Source organism: Haliotis asinina, chromosome 6 (assembly GCF_037392515.1).
Source record: "Haliotis asinina isolate JCU_RB_2024 chromosome 6, JCU_Hal_asi_v2, whole genome shotgun sequence".
NCBI lineage: Eukaryota > Metazoa > Mollusca > Gastropoda > Lepetellida > Haliotidae > Haliotis > Haliotis asinina.
This window is the reverse complement of record NC_090285.1, coordinates 45,710,821-45,733,456: the sequence shown is the minus strand read 5'-3', so window position 1 is coordinate 45,733,456 and position 22,636 is coordinate 45,710,821. Positions and strand designations below refer to the sequence as shown.

Below are 22,636 nucleotides of genomic sequence, written 5' to 3'. Positions count from 1 at the left end.
ATAAGGTGCGATATACTTTCAAATGGTGAAACGACTTCTTGAGAATAACGTAACTCTCCACGTTCAATTAAAGTGGTGGAACATCCCCAGTCTCTCTCTCGTCTTGTGGGAGTGGGCTATTTTCATAAGTCGAGCCGTTGCTGCCATCCTGATGGAAGAAGTGCTGGAGAATAGAGGCGCCCATACAATCTCCATTCACATTCGTGATAGTCCTCATTCTCCCCCTGAAAAAACAGAATATAGAAACCTCAAGACTGAAACATGTTATTCTATAAACAGGTTATATTTTAGGGATAAAATTATACAGGTGAAGAATCGTGACCCTTTTTAGGAAATACATAAACGAAAAGGGTATTTCAGACTATTTTGTGTTCAAAGATGACGTTTAGGTAATAGTGTTTGTCATTAATCAGTTGCAATTTATTGTCTTGTGGTGAGGGATTTGGCATGTTCGTCCCTTGATCACCGTGGGAGCTGCTAATTCTCTAGCTAGATGCCTGATACTGTTTCGACTACTGTAACAGCCTATATGTAGAACTCCCTTGACAAACTTCAAAAGATGCAAAATACTACAGTAAGAATCGTGACCATCGCCTCTAAAAACTCCCACATCACTCGTGTTCTTAGAAATCTCCAATGGCTTCCAATAAGAGCACGGGTATTCAATATTCTCTGTCTGACATATAAATCTCTGCGCAAGCAATCTCCTTCATACATGTCCGAGCTGATGTCCGAGCACGGGAACTAAGATATCAACACCAGAACCTACTGACGGCGCCACAATACAAACTCAAGTGTTTTGGTCAGAGATCATTTGAACATTATGCCCCTTACACGTGGAACGTTCTTCCCAAGACTTTGAGTCATTCATATCAAGTCCCTTTCCGTCTATGAATCATACTTTGTTGTCATCCCTTCCCATGTCCTAAACATTTGTAGCGCATTGAGCATGCTGTAAGCGCTATTACTATTAACGACCTTGAAATATGCATCACACAAGATGCATACGCCAGATTTTATCTTTACATACACAGGAAAACACACGGTGTCGACGTTCGTAGATCACATTATGCGAATGCATAGGCAGTATTGTAGAGCATTTCAAACATAGTTGAATACTGTATAAAATATGAGCCAGATTCTTTGTATGTATTTAAGTGAATGAGTGAGTTAAGTTTTACGCCGCACTCAGCAATATTCCAGCTATATGGCGGCGGTCTGTAAATAATCGAGTCTGGACCGGACAATCCAGTGATCAACAACATGACCATCGATCTGCACAATTGGGAACATGACATGTGCCAACCAAGTCAGCGAGCCTGACCACCCGATCCCGTTAGTCGGTATGTATTTAAGACATTGAACTATCATCATCAAACAGCATGAAAATACACTGAAAATACTCACAGAAACCAATCCATGGCAAAAATGATGTCGATTTCGTTTGTTGGTAGTCCCATATTGGCTAAATAAATCCTGATGGATGCAATGACAGCATTAGGTACAGCTGCCGTCCCAATGCTGGTCAGCGTGGCAGCCACCCTGAAATGATATCAGCCGCCAGCCAAGTTATTACTTTGGGGTAAAATGAATACCGAAGCTTCTCGTTTTATCAATCTTACTTCCAGGTTCTGCATTCAAATTATACAAACGCCTAATGCTGCCACTTCTGCAGTGAAAGGTCTCGTTAATGCGATTACATTCTCGTAGCCTAGATCGTTTTCTAGTTTTTGAAAACATTCGAAACAATAACTGATATAGCAAAATAATCCTTGAAACAACGAGTAAATAAAACGAGAGATGTTGAAAAGGATGTTTTGCTACAAAATCGGCAGTATTAGGCTTTTGTAGTCAAAGATACCTATTGTACATAAGGCCTCTGACCCACACATACGTGGCACCCGTGGCGAGCCACCTCCTCTTGGTGGGTGCTGGGTAACGCTAAGTGCTCGCCAACCCCCCGTGTGGATCCGGGGGCATATTTGGTCCACCAACCCGTTTGCCGTGGGTTGCGGCCCTTTGTCGGTGGAGGACGGGAGTCTGGGGGTTGAGGGCACTGGGGGCCTGTGACCGCGTTCCCTTTGCTCAACACACCCCTTTGACCCTTACTTCACCTAGACGGGAGGTTGAATGGGCCCGGTTCAACCAATCGGCTGGTCATGCCAAGCCCTGTGCATAGAATATATATTTATTTATCATTGCACAAGTATGATTTGGAATTGATTTTGATTGCTTTTGGTCTTAACTTTAATGTCTAAAACATGTTTGATGTTGAATTATGTTGTTTTGAACTTTGCCCAGAGTCTTATGCCCAGAAAGCGGTGGCTCATGTGCCAATCTGGTGGAGTAATTATTTATAATTCTTCTACTGGAGTATATCATCCGGGTATCCTTGGTGCTGCTAGCTGGAGGCCCGCTTGCTTTAGCTTCGTCCTTGTGATACTCCGTGGTGGGTGGGGAGCTCGGATGATGAAATCTACATAACTAACCATGGCTTACGAAACCCCCACTAAGAAGAGCAAACGTCCTCTCGAAAATGATCCCGTTGACGACCTCAGACCGTCCAAACAAATTGATTACTGGCCACGTTTCCTTGTCATTGAGACCAAAGATAACACACCTTTGAAGCTGAACCCTTTTGCTGTGTCTAAAGGTATCCAAGGAATTGCTGGCGAAGTAAAGAACATTCGACGATTACGTTCTGGTGCGCTGTTGATTGAGTGTGCCAGAAACCAACCTTTTGAATATCGACACTTTTGTTGGTACTCCGGTTACTGTCACGGCCCACAAAACACTCAACACCAGTAAGGGAATAGTGCGAGATCATGATCGATTGCTGGCAGACATGTCTGACCTAGATATCGTTTCCACGATGAGAGATCAGGGTGTGCTATATGTCAAACGCTTCTCCACCCGTAAAAACAACACAACCATAAAAACCAACACATATCTGTTTTCATTCTCATCGCCTACTGCTCCAAAGTCACAAAGTCACTTAAGGCAGGGTACTGTAATCTCAATGTTGAAACATACATTCCGAATCCGCCGAGGTGCTTCAAGTGCCAAAAATTCGGTCATGGTGTAAATACGTGCACATTGTCTGTTGTGTGTGCTCATTGTAGTGAAAAAACACACACAACAGAAGATTGTGACAGCCATGTTAAAAAGTGCACAAACTGCGCAGGGGATCACCCATCTTTCTCTAAAGAATGTCCTGTGTGGAAACAACAAATGACCATTAATAGAATAAAGTTTACACAAAACATCAGTTTTGCAGATGCAAAGAAAATGGTCCAGAGTTCAGTACAAACGGAAAGCTATGCTTCCGTTGCCAGATCAAACCCAGAAGCAGCATCCACAATAATGAAATTATCTGCAAGCTGTCAGACAAACTTGACTTGGGTGAACACGGATTCCCCTCAACCTTTGTCACCTGCCATATCTACTCAAACTGCAGAATCACTTCCTGGTACATCTCAGATTCAATCAGCAACATCCCCTGACCATAACATATCTTCTCAGTCATCAACAAGGTCTCAACCCAGTAAAACAAAAACTAAGAAGCCAGATTCTTTGAAAAAGCTAAGTGGCAGAGCTCCAAAAGTTTCAGAGAATAAAATCCAAATTTTCAACAAATATGGATCACTCGAAGACATGGACGTGTCTGAAAACGTCCGCTCTAGGGCACACAGCTTGTCGCCCACCAAAAAAGTGCGGGGTAGATCCCCAATAAATCCCCCCAAAAGATAGGTTATCAGAATAATATTATTCAGTGGAATTGCAGAGGACTAACCACTAATTTTAATGAATTGCAGCTTTTAATCCAGGATTTTACACCGTCAGCAATCTGTCCACAGGAAACATATTTAAAACACACTGATACTCTTGACCTCCGTCATTTCAATGCGTACCATTATTTTTCACCTCCAGGTGATAGGGCAAGTGGAGGATCATCAATCTTGGTACGGCAAAATGTTATACATAGTTCAATAGCGCTTAAAACAAATCTCCAAGCTGTAGCTGTGCGACTTACATTACAAGCTGCATTTACGCTTTGTTCATTGTATATTCCACCTTCATCCACTGTCCAGTTAACTGATCTACAAGCTCTTTACAATGAACTTCCTAAGCCCTGTATAATCATGGGCGATTTCAATGGCCATAACCCACTCTGGGGCGGTACTACTACAAACACCAAAGGTAAATTACTTGAGGATTTTCTTTCAAATAATGATCTCTGTATTTACAATGACGGGTCACATACATATTTACAACCTGGCAAAGGAACATATTCAGCTCTTGATTTATCAGTTACTGACTCTAATCTCTTAAATGAATTTGCATGGTTGGTTCACGATGACCTGTGTGGGAGCGACCATTTCCCTACAATACTGAAACCTGTGAGCCCATCTGATGTGCCTCCATCATCACGATGGAATTTTAAAAAGGCCAACTGGGCTCTATATGAATCTCTCTGTACTGGCAAACTTAATCCCGAACGTTTTATTACTGCTCCTGATGCTATTAAATGTTTTTCAGATGTACTTATTGACATTGCTGATGAGTGTATCCCAAAGTCTTCTGCAGCTCCACATATTCGAAAACCATGGTTCAACGATGAATGCAAACGAGCTAGGAAGGCAAAGAAAAAAGCAGAACATTATTTCAGTCGCCATCCTATGGTGCATAATTTAAATAGATTTAAAATTTTAAATGCTGAAGCACGGCGTACCTTTAAACAGAATAAACGCCAATCTTGGAAAAATTATGTATCTAAAATAAATTCTCGGACACCCATGTCCAAGGTATGGAACATGGGACAGAAAATGCAAGGTAAAGGTACTAAATCTACAGTCCATCATCTTAAACATGGATAGCAATTACTTACCGAGGAGTCAGATATTGCAAATAAACTGGGTGAAACTCTGGCTAAACATTCTTCCTCTTCTAATTACGTGCCTAAATCCCAACAATATCAAAAATAACAAGAAAAGAAAACTATTAATTTTAATTCAGATAATGGGGAAGATTATAATGACCTATTTTCTATTCATGAACTCCACACTGCTCTTGATCAAGCTCATGACACTGCTACGGGAGCTGATCACATACATTATCAACTCCTGAAACATTTACCAGAATCCTGTCTGGAAACTCTCCTAAATATTTTTGATGATATTTGGACATCGGGTAACTTTCCTCCTTCATGGCGTGACGCCATAGTAGTACCAATACCTAAACCTGGACGTGATCATACGGATCCATCCAATTATTGTCCGATTTCATTAACTAGCTGTGTTTGTAAGACCATGGAACGCATGATAAATAATCGCCTTGTTTGGTACTTGGAAACAAAGAATCTCATAACAGATATACAGTGTGGTTTCCGTAAAAACAGAAGTACTGTCGATCACTTAGTGCGTTTAGAATCATTTGTTAAAAACGCACTAATTAATAAACAACATGTTGTGTCTATCTTTTTTGATCTAGAAAAAGCATATGACACAACCTGGAAATATGGCATTGTAAGAGATATACATGACTTCGGCTTGCGAGGTCGTTTACCTCAATTTATAGCCAACTTTTTAAATGACAGACAGTTTCAAGTTCGAGTGGGTTCTACCCTGTCTGATCATTACAATCAGGATCAGGGTGTTCCACAAGGCAGTATTTTGTCTGTCACACTTTTTAGCATAAAGATAAATAGTTTATCAAAAGTTTTAAACGATTCAATTGATGGATCGTTATTTGTGGATGATTTTAATATTTCTTGTCGTGGAAAAAATATGCATACTATTGAACGGCAACTGCAGCTGTGTTTAAACAAAATAGATAAATGGTGTCTTGAAAATGGTTTCAAATTTTCCAAATCAAAAACCAATTGTGTACACTTCTGCCGTAAATATAAACCGCATAAAGACCCAGAACTATCTCTAAGGTGCACCCCTATCAATGTTGTCAAGGAGGCTAAGTTCTTGGGACTTATTTTTGATTCACATTTGACCTTTTTGCCGCATATTAAATCCCTAAAAGCCAAATGCTTGAAGGCTCTCGATTTATTAAAGGTTGTTTCTAATTCAAAATAGGGAGGGGATCAAACTACCCTTCTTCACTTATGTAGATCACTCGTGCGATCGAAACTTGATTACGGCACCATCGTATATGGTGGAGCTTGTCAAAGCAACCTAAAACTACTTGATCCTGTGCACCACCAAGGCCTAAGACATTGTCTCGGTTCTTTTAGAACTTCTCCTATCGACAGTCTATACGTCCAGGCTGATGAGCCTTCTCTCAACCATCGCCGTATAAAACTATCTTTACAGTACATTACAAAATTAGCTTCTAATGAGTCTAATCCTGCATTTAATTGTGTCTTTAATCCTCTTTATGAGGATTTGTATAACAAAAAGTCTTCCCTTGTTCCGCCTCTTGGGCTCAGAATTAAGCCATTTCTTGCAGCTTCTAGTATTGAGCTGGAAAATATAGCTCCTTCCCGTCTTCTTTCTTCTCCTCCTTGGCAGTTGGTTCGGCCACAAGTTGACCTAACATTAACTACATTTAAAAAATCAGAAACTAATGAATTACAATACAAACAAGAATATAATCAGTTAAAACATAAATATAGCAAATATAAATCCTTATTTACAGATGGGTCCAAGGACGGTGGCGCAGTGGCTTGTGCCACTGTCATTGGATCCAGAACAATATCTTCTAGATTACCAGACAACAGCTCTATTTTTACAGCTGAAGCTAACGCCATACTAACAGCTCTTAAATATATTCAAAGACATCCTAAACATAAACAATATATAATCTATTCCGATTCTCTTTCTTGCCTTCAGGCGATTAAAAATATTTCTTATAAACATCCACTTTTAATAGAAATTATTGAACTGTATAATGATCTTACTACTGGCCAGTACGACATCGTCTTTTGTTGGTTACCAAGCCACGTAGGCATTTCTGGTAACATGATGGCCGATCTTGCTGCCAAGGCAGCACTCAACAAATCTGTGACACCACTTCTTATTCCATACTCTGATTACAGAGCTAGCATTAGAACTTACATCCGTGATCTGATGCAGAAGAAGTGGGACACCCAAGTAGGTATCAATAAACTACATGAAATAAAACCCTACATTGGTTATGCCCACTTGGGTTGTCAGTCCAGATTTGAAGAGGTAATCATGCGACGATGTCGTATTGGTCATACAAGATATACCCATAAGTATCTGTTAAAAGGTGAGGATCCTCCGTTTTGTATCCCTTGTGATGAGAGAGTTATTCTGCTTGACTGTGTTGAATTCTCCATCACAAGGGATAAGTATTTCAATGTCAAAACTATCAAGGATCTTTTTACAACTGTTAGTTCTCATTTAATCATTGTTTTTTTTAAGGAAATTGATCTCATGGTAGAAATTTGAGCACTGTAGATATATGTATTTTAATAATTGGTAGTTTAGATTAGTAACTAGAATTGTTAGTGGCTGTATCCTCAAAGGGGGTTGAAGTACTGTAAAACTATTGTCCTCCTGAGGGGGTACGTAAGTCCACAAACATTCAAAGTAAATTCTAAATTTCCAGGCTTTTAATCGTAGCATAAGTGTTTTTTATTGTATGGCTAGATTTCCCAATTTGCTGACGGCTGAGGGGATGATGTAAATCCAGCTAGGGTCCATGCAGGTAGCAAAGGTACTGTAAGTCCCCATGGTCCCTAGTATGGTGATCTACCTTCAGTTGTGAGCAATCTATAGCCCAGTTTTATATTGTATTGTCCTCTATTGATAAATTGTTTTAGGCATAGCTACTAGTTTTACATTCTTTTCTGTGATGTTCTAGATGTTTTACTGTCCATCGTCATATATTCCATTTTAATGTTACGTTCCCGTCACGATATGGCTGAAATATTGCCGATGTGACGTTAAATTTTAACTCACTCACTCACCCACATATACGTGATACAAGAGTAAGCATTTTACGAAAGAAAAAACAGATCAGATAAGATATTGCTTCTGCGGATAACAGCATGTTTTACATAAATCGCTAGAGTAAGTATTACATTTTCATTTTTGGAGGACAGAATGGAAACGAAGGCAGTATATTTTAACAGATACGTATCTGAGATATATTTAATAAATTAACATAATGTGGGCACACGGCCGAATTCCGTAATGGGCATATCCTTAAACTTTTCTCTATCGTAAACCATCCATTATTTACGGATAATTCTAACAGGCCCAACTAAAAATTTGCGGCTGATATTATAAGTTGTTCACTGGTCGCGATTGAACGTAAACAAACCTCGAAGGTACATGAGCCCATGGATCCCGAGGGACAAGTAAACAACGTATTTATCTTACCGAACACCTGGATTTTAATTATAAACTGTTTGAAGCACTTCTGTTGAATGCGAGGCGAATCGCCATTTTGCAGACGACACAAGGTAAACAGATTATCTCCCTTCCATCGATTTTCAATCGCAAAACATCGTTACTTTCGACGCTTGATGTGTGATTCAATGTTACATGTGCAGGAATCATGACCACTAGGCCTCCAATGGGGTTGTGTTCAACGAAGCGTGTCCTCTAAGATCACAAAGAAGGACTTTTAGAAAACCTCTCTAAAACCCATATTTTTACTTATAGTACAATAATACGTAGCTATATCTCGTATTCACATTTATATCTTCTTTTAGATGATATATTTTACATAATTTTGTCATACCTGAATACCCTGTACTTTTGCATTACAAATGCATGACCTTGCATGTGCAGTGAAAGCCATTTACACACGGAAATCATGCATTTTTGGCTACTTTGACACTATCTGTCGCAAGTACCAAATTAGATACATCATTCCGTAGCTTCACAACTTGCAGTCTTATCACATGCCTCCCTGTCTGTAAAATAGTATCCCCACAGCAAGATATTAAATGCTGTACTTTGTACCTAAAAATTCGCGTCTCCGAATACAAAACCGTCTTATTACCGGTATGAAAGAGTTGTATCCCTTGGGTTAGCGCACCATTTGAATCTACGCAGATTCGTCTTTGGTATGCATGCATATGCATCCTCGTTGGGTTCATTTGGAAGCAATACTATGAACTGACTTTTGAAACTCAAATGCTTTTCAGTTTGTTTTTGAATAAAAGAAACATATTCTCGCCCACATATTTGCTTGAGTAGCGATAGCAATGTGTAGAAATCTGCCAACAGACTCAAACAGGGCGTCACATTCTTCTCAAGAATAAAGTCACCTCTTTCTACTCATTGTCACCTATCAACTCTCTGTCGTGAATCAGCTCTGTCAAGGTGCTTATAAGTCCAACCACGAAGTGATATAACTGTATTACTGAACTGGATAATACCTTTCCCTTGTTCGGAAGACATCTGTGTTTGTGATTTTTGCGATTAACAATTGATTGTATAAGAAGATGAATCTTCGTACACGAGGGACCACAAATTGGAAGCGCATACACGAAGGATCACCAATACAATCTTCGCCCCGATCGCGATCAAGATCAGCTATACCTGGACTTTTTCAAGTTGAACGTTTGATCACTCGTCGTAGAGTCAAAGAGGTAAGAAATCTTTCTTTGTACTTATTAGATTAGTCAGTCCACACAACTGTACAGAGATATCCAAACAGACCGAATCTTTCATGCATGACTGAACTTTGATTGCGATACTCATGTGCAATGATGCTATTAAGTTGGTATTCGCGTAAACGACATACCAAATAATAATATTCCTATTAATCTTAAGGAACTCCAAAAAATGCCAGTTTAAATGGAAACTAAAGAAGACAGTATTCACTATTTCTTTACCTGTCCGCTGTATAACGACGTATGGTTTCCAATGTACCTTTACCAACATGGATATGACATACATTCGGTACTATATATTAATTCTAATGTACATTTGGACACTAACAATAAGTTGATCTCCCCTGTTCACCATTTAATCGAGTCCTCAAAAAGATTTAATATGACTTAGAATATATTCAGAAAGTTCCACATTTAAATATCATATTTCATATCTGGCCATGCAGTGTTTGAAGCTGCCAAGTCCTGGATTGAGACTTTTCTCTCTTTGGCTCCTCACTCTGATGGCTATCAGAAAAGGAACATTACTCCCTACATACACTGCATGGTCTACCACGTTCCCAACATGATTGACAGGTTTGGATCCCTTAGGCCATTCAGCTGCCAAGTTGTGGAGAAGACAAATGATGAAATAAAAAAGATTCATCAGAGAAAATCTCAAAAATGGGATGCCACAGTTGACGCGCTGACCATTCGGAAGAGAATGGAAGACAACTGTCACTTAGCTAGAGAAAAGCAGCCTTACTGCAAAAGGCGACTTGAGTATTGGAAGGAAGAACTTGCAGAGGCACGACAGGCCAAAAGGGCTAAGATCGTGAGACAAATACACGATCAACCGTCTACACAGGTTGATCCTGAGGAAATGCCTCTGGCTGAGTTACGGGACATTCTAAAATCTCATGGCATTCATTCTAAATCAAAGAGCAGAAAGGTTTTGTTGGAAAAAGTTAAAAATGTATTGTAGATATTAAATAGATGAATGACATGCGTTGCACCCATATGCGCGTACTTTCATACATTGTATTTTCATGTATTAGAAAGGCAGTGGACGTTTATGTGTATGTACATGTTTGTTGATTCTCAGTCCTGGTTGAAAGATATTTCTGTAGTTTTGTTATGTCACAAAACACACCTATTTACTTATGTTACAGGAATATAAGAATTTAATGTGCCAGTTTTGCTCTTTGTTCTCTATGTATTGTACACAAACACATTGTAAAGAACAGAGGTACAGATGTTCCTCATATTAATTGTGGTAAATCCAATGCATGGATGACCTGACCCAATTTCTTTCATAGACCATACGGATTTACCTCCCCTGAAAAGGTCCTAATTATTTTATCAATGCTTCATTAATTACCACAAATTACCCCCCTTGAAATGGTCACAATTCTTACGTATGATTCGAGGTAAGGAAGTACTACCTTGAAGCACCAGAAGACTTCGGAATTCCCAGCGGTGTACATTGAAAATAATACATCGCCTGTAAGCGGGGTACATTGAAAATAATAGAATAGCGCTTAGCCAATCAGAAAGCGACATTCATGTGTGAGGTAAGATAATTCTAGATGTCAATACAGAGAGCTATAGTTCTGTTTGAATTAAGCTCTTATATGATCTACACGACTGATATCTGGAACTATTGTCTAGGACAGGAATGTCAATCTTGATAACACATGCTAACAAATTGCTCTCGAAATTGCTCAGAAATCTGGTTAATATTACCAACTGTTTGATTTAGCCACACAAATCCAAAGGCATGAGAAAATATACGATTTCTAATATGAGACGCTCATGTTATAAGCTACATTGGGGATTCTTTCGAAGATCTTTAACCAGTATTTTAAACATCCATTCTCCATAAACCATACAACTGGGTGTGGCTTCAGCTACATTTAATAATCTTTTGTAAAATTCTGCGTGGCCAGTTGTTGTACGGGCAATATGAATTATAACATTGGCTTGTACCCACTAATTTCAATTTCTTTGGATGGAATGTCACCATCTCTGCCCCTCCCTAAATCTCTCATGTAAATGGACTCCTTAAGGTACGGGTTAGAATTGGTTTTCAGAAACCCGATGGATGGTCTGGCTCTCTGACTTGGTTGCTACTGGATATGGTTCCCCAGTGGTGCGGAGTAGTGCCCATGCTGTCGGTCACTGGATTGTTTCATCGAGACCTGATTATTTACAGACCGCCGCCGTTTAGCTTGAATATTGCTGGATGCGGCATTAGACAGCAACCAAACAAACATTAACACGGTGTATTGTAAAACGTATTTACCCAAGAGCCATGACGTCAAGAACAGACAGGTGCACTCCGCTGATCTGTGCTATATAAACTGGAGTGACGACTAGGAAGATGGCAGCTCCATCCATGTTGACTGTAGCACCGATAGGTAGCACAAACCGGGTGATAGTTCGGTCTATCTTAAGGTTCTTCTCACAGCAGTCCATGGTAACCGGAAGTGTTGCAGCACTGACAAAATTAAACAGGGTCCTTTGACATACCAACGGTAACATCACGGTGGAAGACTCTGTACACAGGAATAAACTGATATATATTCTATTACAAAGAGGTATTCATAGAAAGATGCACACTTTTGCTAAAAAGTATTTACCAGAATGTAAGAGCATTTTTAAGATACAATATAGCTGACAATGACATATATTCAACACATCATCCGGAGTGCGACAGGGGTGCATATTGTAACCAACGCTTTTTACAATATATATGAACTTGCAAATGATATATTAATATCTGAAACCAGTGGCATATTTATCTTTACGAGTATCTTTTATATTGCTATTTACAAATGATGTTGCAATATTTAGAGATACTGTTTTAAATCGTCAGAAAAAAATGATACTCTAGCAAGGTATTGTGAGAAATGGGGATAAGTAATAAATCCTAAGAAAAGAAAAACTGTAGCTTTCCAAATGGGAGAACCTAATATAAACATGAAAATGGTTTATTAAGGACACAAAATTAGAAGTATCGTAGTATTATAAAGATCTAAGTGTTATTTTTTTCTGAAGGAACTTGTTTGCTAAAGCGTGTGAGGCGGCTGAAGAGACTTTATTCCAATCAAACGTTTTATGATTCAATTCAAAACATCTCTGTAAATGCGGCTTTTAAGCTATTTGTTTGTAACTTTAAGCTGATTGTGTTATATGGCTTACAATTATCGGGTTGGGAAACCCGAAAGTCTTTTGCAAAAGTCCACTCTTTTAAGACTTTTGCAAGTATCTTTTACAAGTTGGCTCTAGGTCCATAACAAACCAATTACTGCAAAGTGCGACCGATATCCTTTGACTTTGTAAGCCAGTGTTAAAGTACTAACATTTTGGATCAGGCTTCTCCAAATATCGTATGGATATATCCGATTGTGTAATAAAATGTAAAGAGCTTTGACAAATCTGGCGACGAGAACTGGGTTTCGAAAGTACGGAAACTGCTTTGCAAATATGGTTTTGGATATGTACGAATAGCTCAGAATATTCACAAGAGTGGCGCAATGAATTATCCATATCAAACTCTCTCCAATATTATTCTCCAATATAATGCTGAAACAGGAGTACTTTCCTGAAAACTATTTATCCATGAACAATGCCGGTTTACGGAGATGCCTAACAAAGCCGCGTTTCAATATACATGGGTTTCAATATGAATGCTTATAGATATCATAAAACACATCACATCCTGTTCTTATTGTAAAACACAGATAGAAGATGAACTTCGTGTTATTCTGGTATTCGCAACTTGTAACAATTTACGCACCAAATACATTCCAGCATATTATCAACACCACCCAAACATGTGTAAACTGAGCTACCTGTTCGAGAGTGCTGATAATGTTAAAGCTATTTCACATTTGTATTTTCATTGATAACGTGTTTAAACTAAGAAATAATGTAAATGCATTATGCTAGATTAAATGAATTTTGCGTGTGGCGCAGTATGTATGTTCATACATATTTTACACATGTTGTACTGTTGGCTTCATCAGCATGGACATCCATACGGAATAAAAGATGCTGCTGCTGCTGCTGCTGATGATGATGATGATGTCAATGTTTCATGTATTCACAGAACATTATTACATTTAATGATTCAATGTTTAATTGCAATTCCAGACCTGGAATTGGTGCCCAGTATAGTCAGAAGAGCCTGTACTATTCCCAGCGTCACCCTGAAGGGGTTCTTCCGTGTCAGAATGAGGTATATCAGGGGTAATACTACAACAGTGTGGACGAAAAGACCAGTCATGCATGTGGCTATGAACATCCCAATGTGATGAACCATCCCAGAGAGGTCGGATACACTCAAGATCTTTCCAGTAATGAGCGACAGTACGCCAATAGGCGTGATCCTGTAACACAATATAGATATCTGTTAAACTGAGTGCGAGTGTGAGGGAGGGAGCGAGAGAGTTGGATTTCCAGTAGCAATACTCCTGATTTATCACAGCATCGGACACCAGAAATGGGATTCCCATGTGCAGAGTCGAACATGGACCTTTTCGAACCCTACCGTTAATTGTGTGAAATATTGTAAACTTGATACATTTTACATTTTAAATAATTAAAGTGTGCATCCTCAATAATATTTTACATTCTTGAATTATTCAGCTCACACGCATATCTGTGGGGGTAAAGGGAATGGCCATTCACAACACTTATATTAAAATTATCATGCAATTGTCACAAAAGCACAGGCATACGTATGTCGCTAAAGGCCAGTGAATTATTTAATGGATGGATTTGTCACTGAGCACTGTTGCAGTTACTACGTAATCAGAGGAGTAATTTCAAAGGTCATATAATTCACTGCGGCGGACTCAAACAGGTCATCACAATTTATACCATGTGATTCAAACCCAGACAACGAAAATACAAAGGAAATATACTTGTTGCACAAAGGAAAAAGGATTCCTGAATTTAGCTGAAATAGTACTTCTGGTGTTCGTTTGTGTCGTTTAACAACATTTAAAGTGTGGCTCTGAAATTCACGGGTCTCCTCCATGTTTCCTAGGTTACTTACCATATTACTTACCACATAACAAGGTGCACAATGCCCATCGTGACGTCATTCAGTTCCTCGAAGAACTTGAAGACAGTCCGACCTTTATGTCCCAGTTTACCAAGCACTGCCCCGAATAATGTACAATACAGCAACATCCCTGTGGAACAGAGCAACACAAATCTAGTACAGATGCAAGATGCCAACGATGTAGTTGGAACGGTTCGATTGTATTTATAAGATGTTTTTTTATGACTGTGGGGAAGGCAATTGTCGCGTTTTTATGATTACAAACGTAGGAAGTAATTGGTACAGTTATGTCTTTTTTCCAATTTGCTCTCACATGATTTTACTGGCATCTAATTTAAATCGCCTGGTTAGCAAAAATACGATGATGAACAGTAATTGTCAAGGAAACTAATAATTAATGTTGTTCATGTTGCTAAGTTGGATTCCACTATTTTTCAGTGTTCAGTTCTACACTGCAAACAAAAAGTATGGGAACACCCTAAATTTTGATAGTGACATATAAAATTAAACGTGGTGAAATCATTTATTCTCTGAGGTAAATGCAACGTTTAGTGTGCTTAATGGACACTTTCAATGACATGTTAAAACTTGCAGTGAAGCAACTGATTCGGTATTCGTTGAGTGTGAGTGAAATGGAACATTGCCAAAAACAGCGGAAAACAAGGGTACTGAAACTCACAAGCACCATATTTGATTCAAAAACCCAAACACAACAGACTAGTATATGTGGAAGACAGACTCCCAGTTAAGTTGATAAACACTTATGCCCCCAGCCTTCACATACCAAGAACATTAAATCCGGGTCTGGTGACAGTCTTTCGTGTCCAGATAGGGTATCTTTCCTCTGCAGTATTTCCCCCATCGGTGTCCCCTAGAAATGTTGAGTTCGTTCCATTCTGGAGCACATATTCACCGGGAGATTCCTTCTTGACGAACTCTTCCTTGACATATACAGTGTGCGAAGTTTGCATTGCAGCACTGACGACATTGTCTGGGAAAAGATTTCTGGAAAAAAAACCCAAATCATCACTGCGAATTCATGGTAAGGCAGATCAGTTTCGCATGAATTAACAGAATGGAAACATGTACAAGTGAAAACACTGGTATGTCTGTGGTGTTTGGGAGAGTGTATTAAAAAAGATGCATCTCATTTAGATATTAGGGCTGCCCGTCGAAAACAAGGCAAGACAAGACAATGCATATCCTAACTGTCATCACTCACCTGATGAGATCAAGAATCATATCAACAGCCGAAGGAGCGTGGAACTCTTCAGACTGTGTTCCCGATGACGTCAGTGTGTCACGTAATCCTGGCTTGATAATGTACACCAGAACAAAGCCAATGCAGATTGCAATGACCGTTGTAGAAACATAGTAGGCCATAGTGAACAAGCTCATTTTTCCTGATGACTTGTTGTCCATGTTGGCAATTCCTGATAACATAGGGTAACTCTGAAGGACAAATTACATGTAGAACATGCCCATCTTTCTGGTTATGTAATGTCCATGTTGGAAATTTGTGTTAAAACATAAGGTTACACTAAACGGAATAAGATAACACGGAGAATAGGCCAATCTTTCCTGATGACGTTTTGTCCATGTTATTAAAAATAAAGTTACTCTAAACGAAATAATGAAATAGAGAACAGGACTCCGTGACTCAGTATCTAATAACAAGCGTTTAAAAATGACGAGGTAAAGAACCCGCATCTAATGTGCGGGTAAAATAAATTCAGTATCAGTCCTACGATACTTTATATTGAGGCTAATGCTGGAATTAATATTCTAATGTATGATACGCGCAGTAACTTGATAAGCTTATGTACATAACTGACTGTAAATGAAAGGTTTGTATCGTGACTAGACTTGAATAGTGACTGAATTGTGAATCCCAAACTAATAGCCTCACCACCTACATGCTGCATGACACATTTGTATCAGGTTTTGGTTTATTTATGTTCCAGTTGTGTGAGACCTGCAAACAATCTAGTCTGGACCAGACAATCCGTAATCAACATCATTTGGATACGATGACATTGCGTCAACCAAGTCAAACTAGTCCATCAGTGAGGAAGACTATCGCACTCCTGGAATATGATGGCAGCCTTAAACAAACCAGAGAATAAAATCCGGTTGAAACAGATTCCCCTGTACCTGTGATCATGCTTGCAACAATTAACGGAAGTACAAGCATATTCCACAGCCTCATGAATATTTCTCCTGGGAGACTGATGAGCAGGATGGTGTCCGGGGAGAGATGCAGCTGACGAACCAGCAGTCCGATGGTCACGCCCATCACAGCAGAGATGACGGTGAGGATCAGCAGGATGTTGGCCTTCAAACAGGTCTTTAACGCCATCTTGAAAAAGAGAATACCTTTACTGATCATCTAAACGTCATGTCTGAATCTGTATGAGTACGGTGTTGAAGCTACAATATCGTCGTATTGGACAATTCTGAAGTCATGCATCGAATGACCGGACTTTTTCTCCTGTTTAATCGCTATGCAGTATAAGTGTGTCATATTTTAGACAATAAAAAGTACAAGAATGTTTATTTTACTAGAAAAAGCGTGGCCCAAATATTATATTACATCAGGCTTGCAAAACTACATTGTTATTTACAATCATGAACATTGTGTTTTGGAAAGTTTACTTGTATCGACTAAACACTGTCGGGTACGTTTCACCATTTCGAACAAATTATATTTTATAGACAGTATTTTTGTTTTCCACGAAAGCCTAATGCTGCCACTTTTGTAGGAAAAAAACAACATCCACGGCAATTCTCGTTGCTTTATATTTTCGTTGCCTAGGATATTTTCCCGTTGCTTCGATTATTTTGTCACTGTTTCAACTATTTTCTCGTTGTTTCGAAAAACATCTGTACTTCATGTTCCTGTCAAACACCTGAAAATGGTCTTGAAATGTAAAATGCTTCAAACAATACACACAATTCAAAATTACATGTTCAGTTTTGAAATGATGTCCTTACCTTTTGGTTTACTCAGCATCTACTGGTTTCAACAACCAACAGCAGGTGTGTCCACGATGCATCAGTGATGAAGCCCATACAGCACACATTAGGATGATGGTGTTACATAAAAACAAGCAGGTGTATCGAGAATGCAAATATGGTTAAATCCTGACAGCCGTGCCGCACTGGTACATATATTTACAGCTGAGTCCATAAACATTCATTGTTAGTCCACAATAGCAAAAAGAGCCACACACACAGCCCATTTCACGTTACGAACAGTGCTACCTCATAGTTGATGTAAATGCGGGCACTTTAAAGTATTCCACATTATCTGGTAAGTATTAAACGCGTGCCTTGTTCGGGGTCATTTTGAAATGAAGACAGTGTACAAATTACAATCGCAGGTTTATTTGCTGCAGTTTGACGCCGATCTCATCAGTCTTCCAGCGGTGGTCTGTGAACAGTCGAGTCTGCACCATACAATCCAGTGATCAACAATGTGCCTTGACCACCTCTTCGTATCTTACGACAAAAAAAGCCCTACGTGAGGTGAGTTGTGGCTTTCGTCGTATCAGCATTATTTCAACTATATAGCGACGAGACCAAGTCTGTATACATACATATTTTAAGTACAAAGCTTAAATTATTTGAGTCCTTTTAGTAAACATATATTTATTACATTATTATATACAAACAGAAAACCACATAGCACTAAATCTAAACACATGAAATAAGTCCTTTGCTTTACGACCCGTGAAGGTCCCGGGGTAGAGTATGTCTTCAGCAACCCATGCTTGTCGTAAGAGGCGACTGACGGGATCAGACTCGCTGACTTGGTTGACACATGTCCTCTGTTCCCAATTGCGCAGATCGATGATCATGTTGTTGGTCAATGGATAGTCTGGTCCAGACTCGATTATTTACAGACCGCTGCCATATAGCTGGAATACTGCTGAGTGCGGCGTAAAACTAAACTCACCCACTCACTCCTTTGCTTTACACAGTTACAATTTATAGTACATGTCAACTTCCTTCAAGTAGTTAACAATGAGATGTGCACCCACGAGGGAAAATATGTCTTTCAGATTTATCGCTTCACAGTGTGAATCTCATGCAGTCGAAAACTCCACACAGTCAAACAGAATGTGCTTGTTGGTGAACACTTTGTAGCAAGAGACAGACATGGGAGGTCCATGAAGCAAGTCTTGATTTCCTCAGGTTCAGTCTGAATCTTCCAAGTCATTCGGGTTCCTTTTCAACTTAAAAGGGTTTATTTGTTACTAACAAAATCATGTGTATTCAGGGACTAAGCATTAGTCTAGACAAGCATGGGTTGCTGAAGATCAATTCTAATCCGGATCTAATCTACACGGGTCTGTAGGCAGAAGAGAACTAATGCAGTTCAGGGATTGTGAGAATAACTCCCGCTTAAAAAAGATTCCGCTGTGCCTGACTGAACTGAACTTAACTGAACTGAACTTTATTTCAGCTCGGGCCGCAGACAGCGGTAGATGAGGTTACACATATGTTACATTTAAATATATTCATACAGTTATAAACAAAGCATGTACAATTGAATATTTCATATATGCACATGAATATGTAATGCATGACACAATGAATAAGTAATACATGTTACCTGTATAGATATAGATGTGGTATACATGAAGATAATAGAAATATTTAGATGGAATGTTTTTACCGACGATTCTTAAAATCATTTACTGTAATATTACATAATAAAACGGGTTTTCTCGGAATACCTACCTTATTGTTATTGAATAGTATAATAAATAATATATATTTTTTTATGAAAATTTGGTCTGGCGTGAAAGATGGCTTTCAAGAATTAACTCTTGCTTTAATAGTGAGGGGAGTGAGTTAAAATTTATCGTCACATCGGCAATGTTTCCACCATATCGTGACGAGAACGATTATTTATAGGAATACACATTAATTGTAAAAACCTGTCAACGAAGGACAGATAGTAAAACTAACTAGAATATCACAGAGAAGAATGTAAAACTAGTAATTAGATATAAAACTATAGAGGACAATACAATCGCCAACAACTGAAGGTAGATCACCATCCTAGGGACCATGGAGATTTACGGTACATTTACTTCCTGCTGGATCTTAGCTGGATTTTCACCATCCCTGCAGCCGTTAGCAATTTACATACATCTAGCTATACACTAAAAGACACCTGTTCCAAGATTTAAAACAGTTGTAAGTTGTAATTTACTTGGATCTTAACAACGTGGGAACAAATGAACAAGTAATGAAAGTCATCGTTACCATCACAAAGTTTATATATATAACTCTATCACGTTTTTGAATATTGCTCCAGCGGCCAGTGTCAATGGGCATGCTATGATTTGTTGTTTTATACGTAACGATGCCTTTGGACAATCACCATTTAAAATATCCAAATATTTACTAAACCTTAAGTCTAAATTAGCAAAGGGGCTATATAAGATACCTTTTGGTGAATGCTCTACCCTAGACAACTCTCCTAGTTTACATTTAACTGTAAATTTTCGAAATCAGTCAAAAACAGTGCTCAATATTCGTTATCCATTCATGCTTACTTTTTCCAAAATGTGGGTCGTTGAAAAGTAATTTAGAGGTGAGTATAGATAATATGGAAAATTTACATGTTGATAGTCGACTCCAAAACGAGTCATCCCCAGTTTTATGTAATATTGCAAGTGGGTATGTACCAAATGTTTCGTGTAACATAGAGTGTGGGGTGCTTTTTGTTAGCAGTGCTAATTGTTTAAGAAAGTTCAAATGTGGTTTTTTTTCCAGCAATGACGTACTTTCAAATCCCCAAACCTCACAACTATACTGAAGAATCGGCGACACCATGGAATCAAATAAACGCAGTTGTAATGCTTATGTTAGATGCAATTTCCGACCTTTACAAAGAACAAACTACATTGCTTTTGTGGCTTATTTCCCATAAGCTTTTTCCAAAGTCCCACGTGCCAAACGTTCTCACGGGCGTTTTGGAAATCCACAATTATACTGTACAGTTTCCTGTTTCTGCACTTGAGAAGTTCTGAAAACTTAAGCAATGTGAAGATCTGATCGATTGAAGAATAACATTTTCTACAGTTGACCCGAGCCTCTGATAAAATGCCAATATTTTCTTAATATAAATTCAGTCGACTGCTTAATATAGAAGTAAAATATTTGCAACAAACATCTTTATGGAGTAATTTCCAGGATTGCGTTGGCTTCATTTCCTTTTATATACTGGTTTAATAATACCAGCTTTCAGGTATATACCGCGATCTAATACAATATTAACGTAAATATCGAAAAGGTGTCTATTGTAGATATGATATGCTCATTGATGATACCATCAAACCCAGGGGCTTTGTTACTTTTAAGCTTTTGAACTCCGCTGTAAATCTCCTCACTCACTTGTAAAAACTGATTTCAGCATTGTGTTTTCCCCAACATCAATATTTCGAAAATTGAGAGAGCTACATTCCTCATTGTCAGAACAATCATTCAAATGTTTGGAAACAAAAATCAAACGGCGATTCCGACTCCGGTAAGATTTTAGTTTCCTGGTCGTCCTATTGTCTTAATATTTTCCTAAATGATTTCATGTCAGACTTTTCCACATTTGTTTTTACATATGTATCTGAATGGGATTTAGCATATTTAGAAATTCAGCTTTTGTACTTTTTACTGGCGTAATGCTTATCAAACATTGCCTGTTTGGGTTTTTTGAGACACACACACACACACTCATACTTTAACAATCCACATTGTTTTCCAAACGATGGACGATTTTGCTTTTCACTATGTTCGAAAACCCTTACGTAAGGGTATCCTGTTCACTCTTTGCCAACCTAAGACTATTTCATGTGCTAATACCTAGAGCACCAGACGCGGAAACAGGCATTGGTGACATACAGGATGACCTGCAATTGAAGGCAGATAAACTGTGTCAACTTAGCATTTTAGGAACTTCAGATGTTGCGAAGGTTGCTGCAGAATTCTATTGTTCAGTTGAAGACAGGAAACGTCTGTTCAGGGAATGCCATGAATGCTGCAGAAAAAAAATCCAGAAAGTCAGTTTTGATGAGGGAAGTCTTTTGGTATGAGTGGCAGAGGAGGGCTGAAACAAGAGAGAATGTAACTGCTGGCAAGAACGAAACCACAAATGTTCAGCTGACGAGAGAAAAGAATAAGTAATGGGAACTGTGGACACCTTAGTGGATGACTTTGAAGAGAATCTAAAAGAGTCTTGCAGGCATCTGTACACTATATCGCACTAGTACCTTGCCATCCACAAACTGAAAAAGAACCAAAATGTGAATGAGAGCGTCACTCACTTGCAGTTTTCAGAAAATATTGCCTGTAAATATGCTAGTGAAATTCAAAGTGTTCACTTTGGTGCATCTAATCAGCAAGCTTCTCTTCTTCTTGTTTACTCCCATGAAAAGGATGACAATGTGCCTTCTTGTCCCATTTCGCTATCGTTCAGACATGATTCTCCAGCTATTTGGGCTCATACGAGGCCAATCTTCATGCATATCAAGGACAAATACCCATACATGTATACTGTCTACTTTGTAAGTGATGGGCCTTCTACTCAGTATAAGCAGAAGAAAAATTCCTCAATGTTTGTAAACAGACTGTATGCATATGGATTTGTAAACTCAACATGGAACTTTCTGGCTGCTGTACACGGCGAAGGACCAGCAGACGGCATAGATGCTGTTCTGAAAAGGACCGCTGACAGACTGGTATCTCATAGTAAGGAGATCACAGATGCCAAGACTCTATTTGACACCTTACATGGAGAGATCTCAGTTTGTATGTTATTCATCTCACACACAGATATTGAGGAGAGAGACAAATATATTCCTTCAAACATAAAGGTTATACCTGGAGCTATTAAGATCTAAATGTCAACTATGAAAAGGGAGCATTAAGCTACAGCGTCCTTAGCTGTTTCTACTCCTGTCCTCATCAGT

The 22,636-nt window shown here is 38.8% G+C and overlaps 1 protein-coding gene across 1 annotated transcript; it reads right to left on the bottom strand.

Moving 5' to 3' along the window:
• Nucleotides 1-67: 67 nt before the first annotated feature.
• Nucleotides 68-16,992, bottom strand: LOC137287909 (excitatory amino acid transporter 3-like). The gene is made up of 8 exons (XM_067820284.1): nucleotides 16,812-16,992; nucleotides 15,880-16,090; nucleotides 15,442-15,662; nucleotides 14,661-14,787; nucleotides 13,744-13,977; nucleotides 11,889-12,083; nucleotides 1,408-1,542; nucleotides 68-224 (listed from the first exon to the last, which is right to left on the bottom strand). Exons 1-8 carry the CDS (start codon nucleotides 16,951-16,953, stop codon nucleotides 68-70), a joined length of 1,422 nt encoding a protein of 473 aa, XP_067676385.1. The 5' UTR covers nucleotides 16,954-16,992.
• Between the last annotated feature and the right edge of the window lie 5,644 nt (nucleotides 16,993-22,636).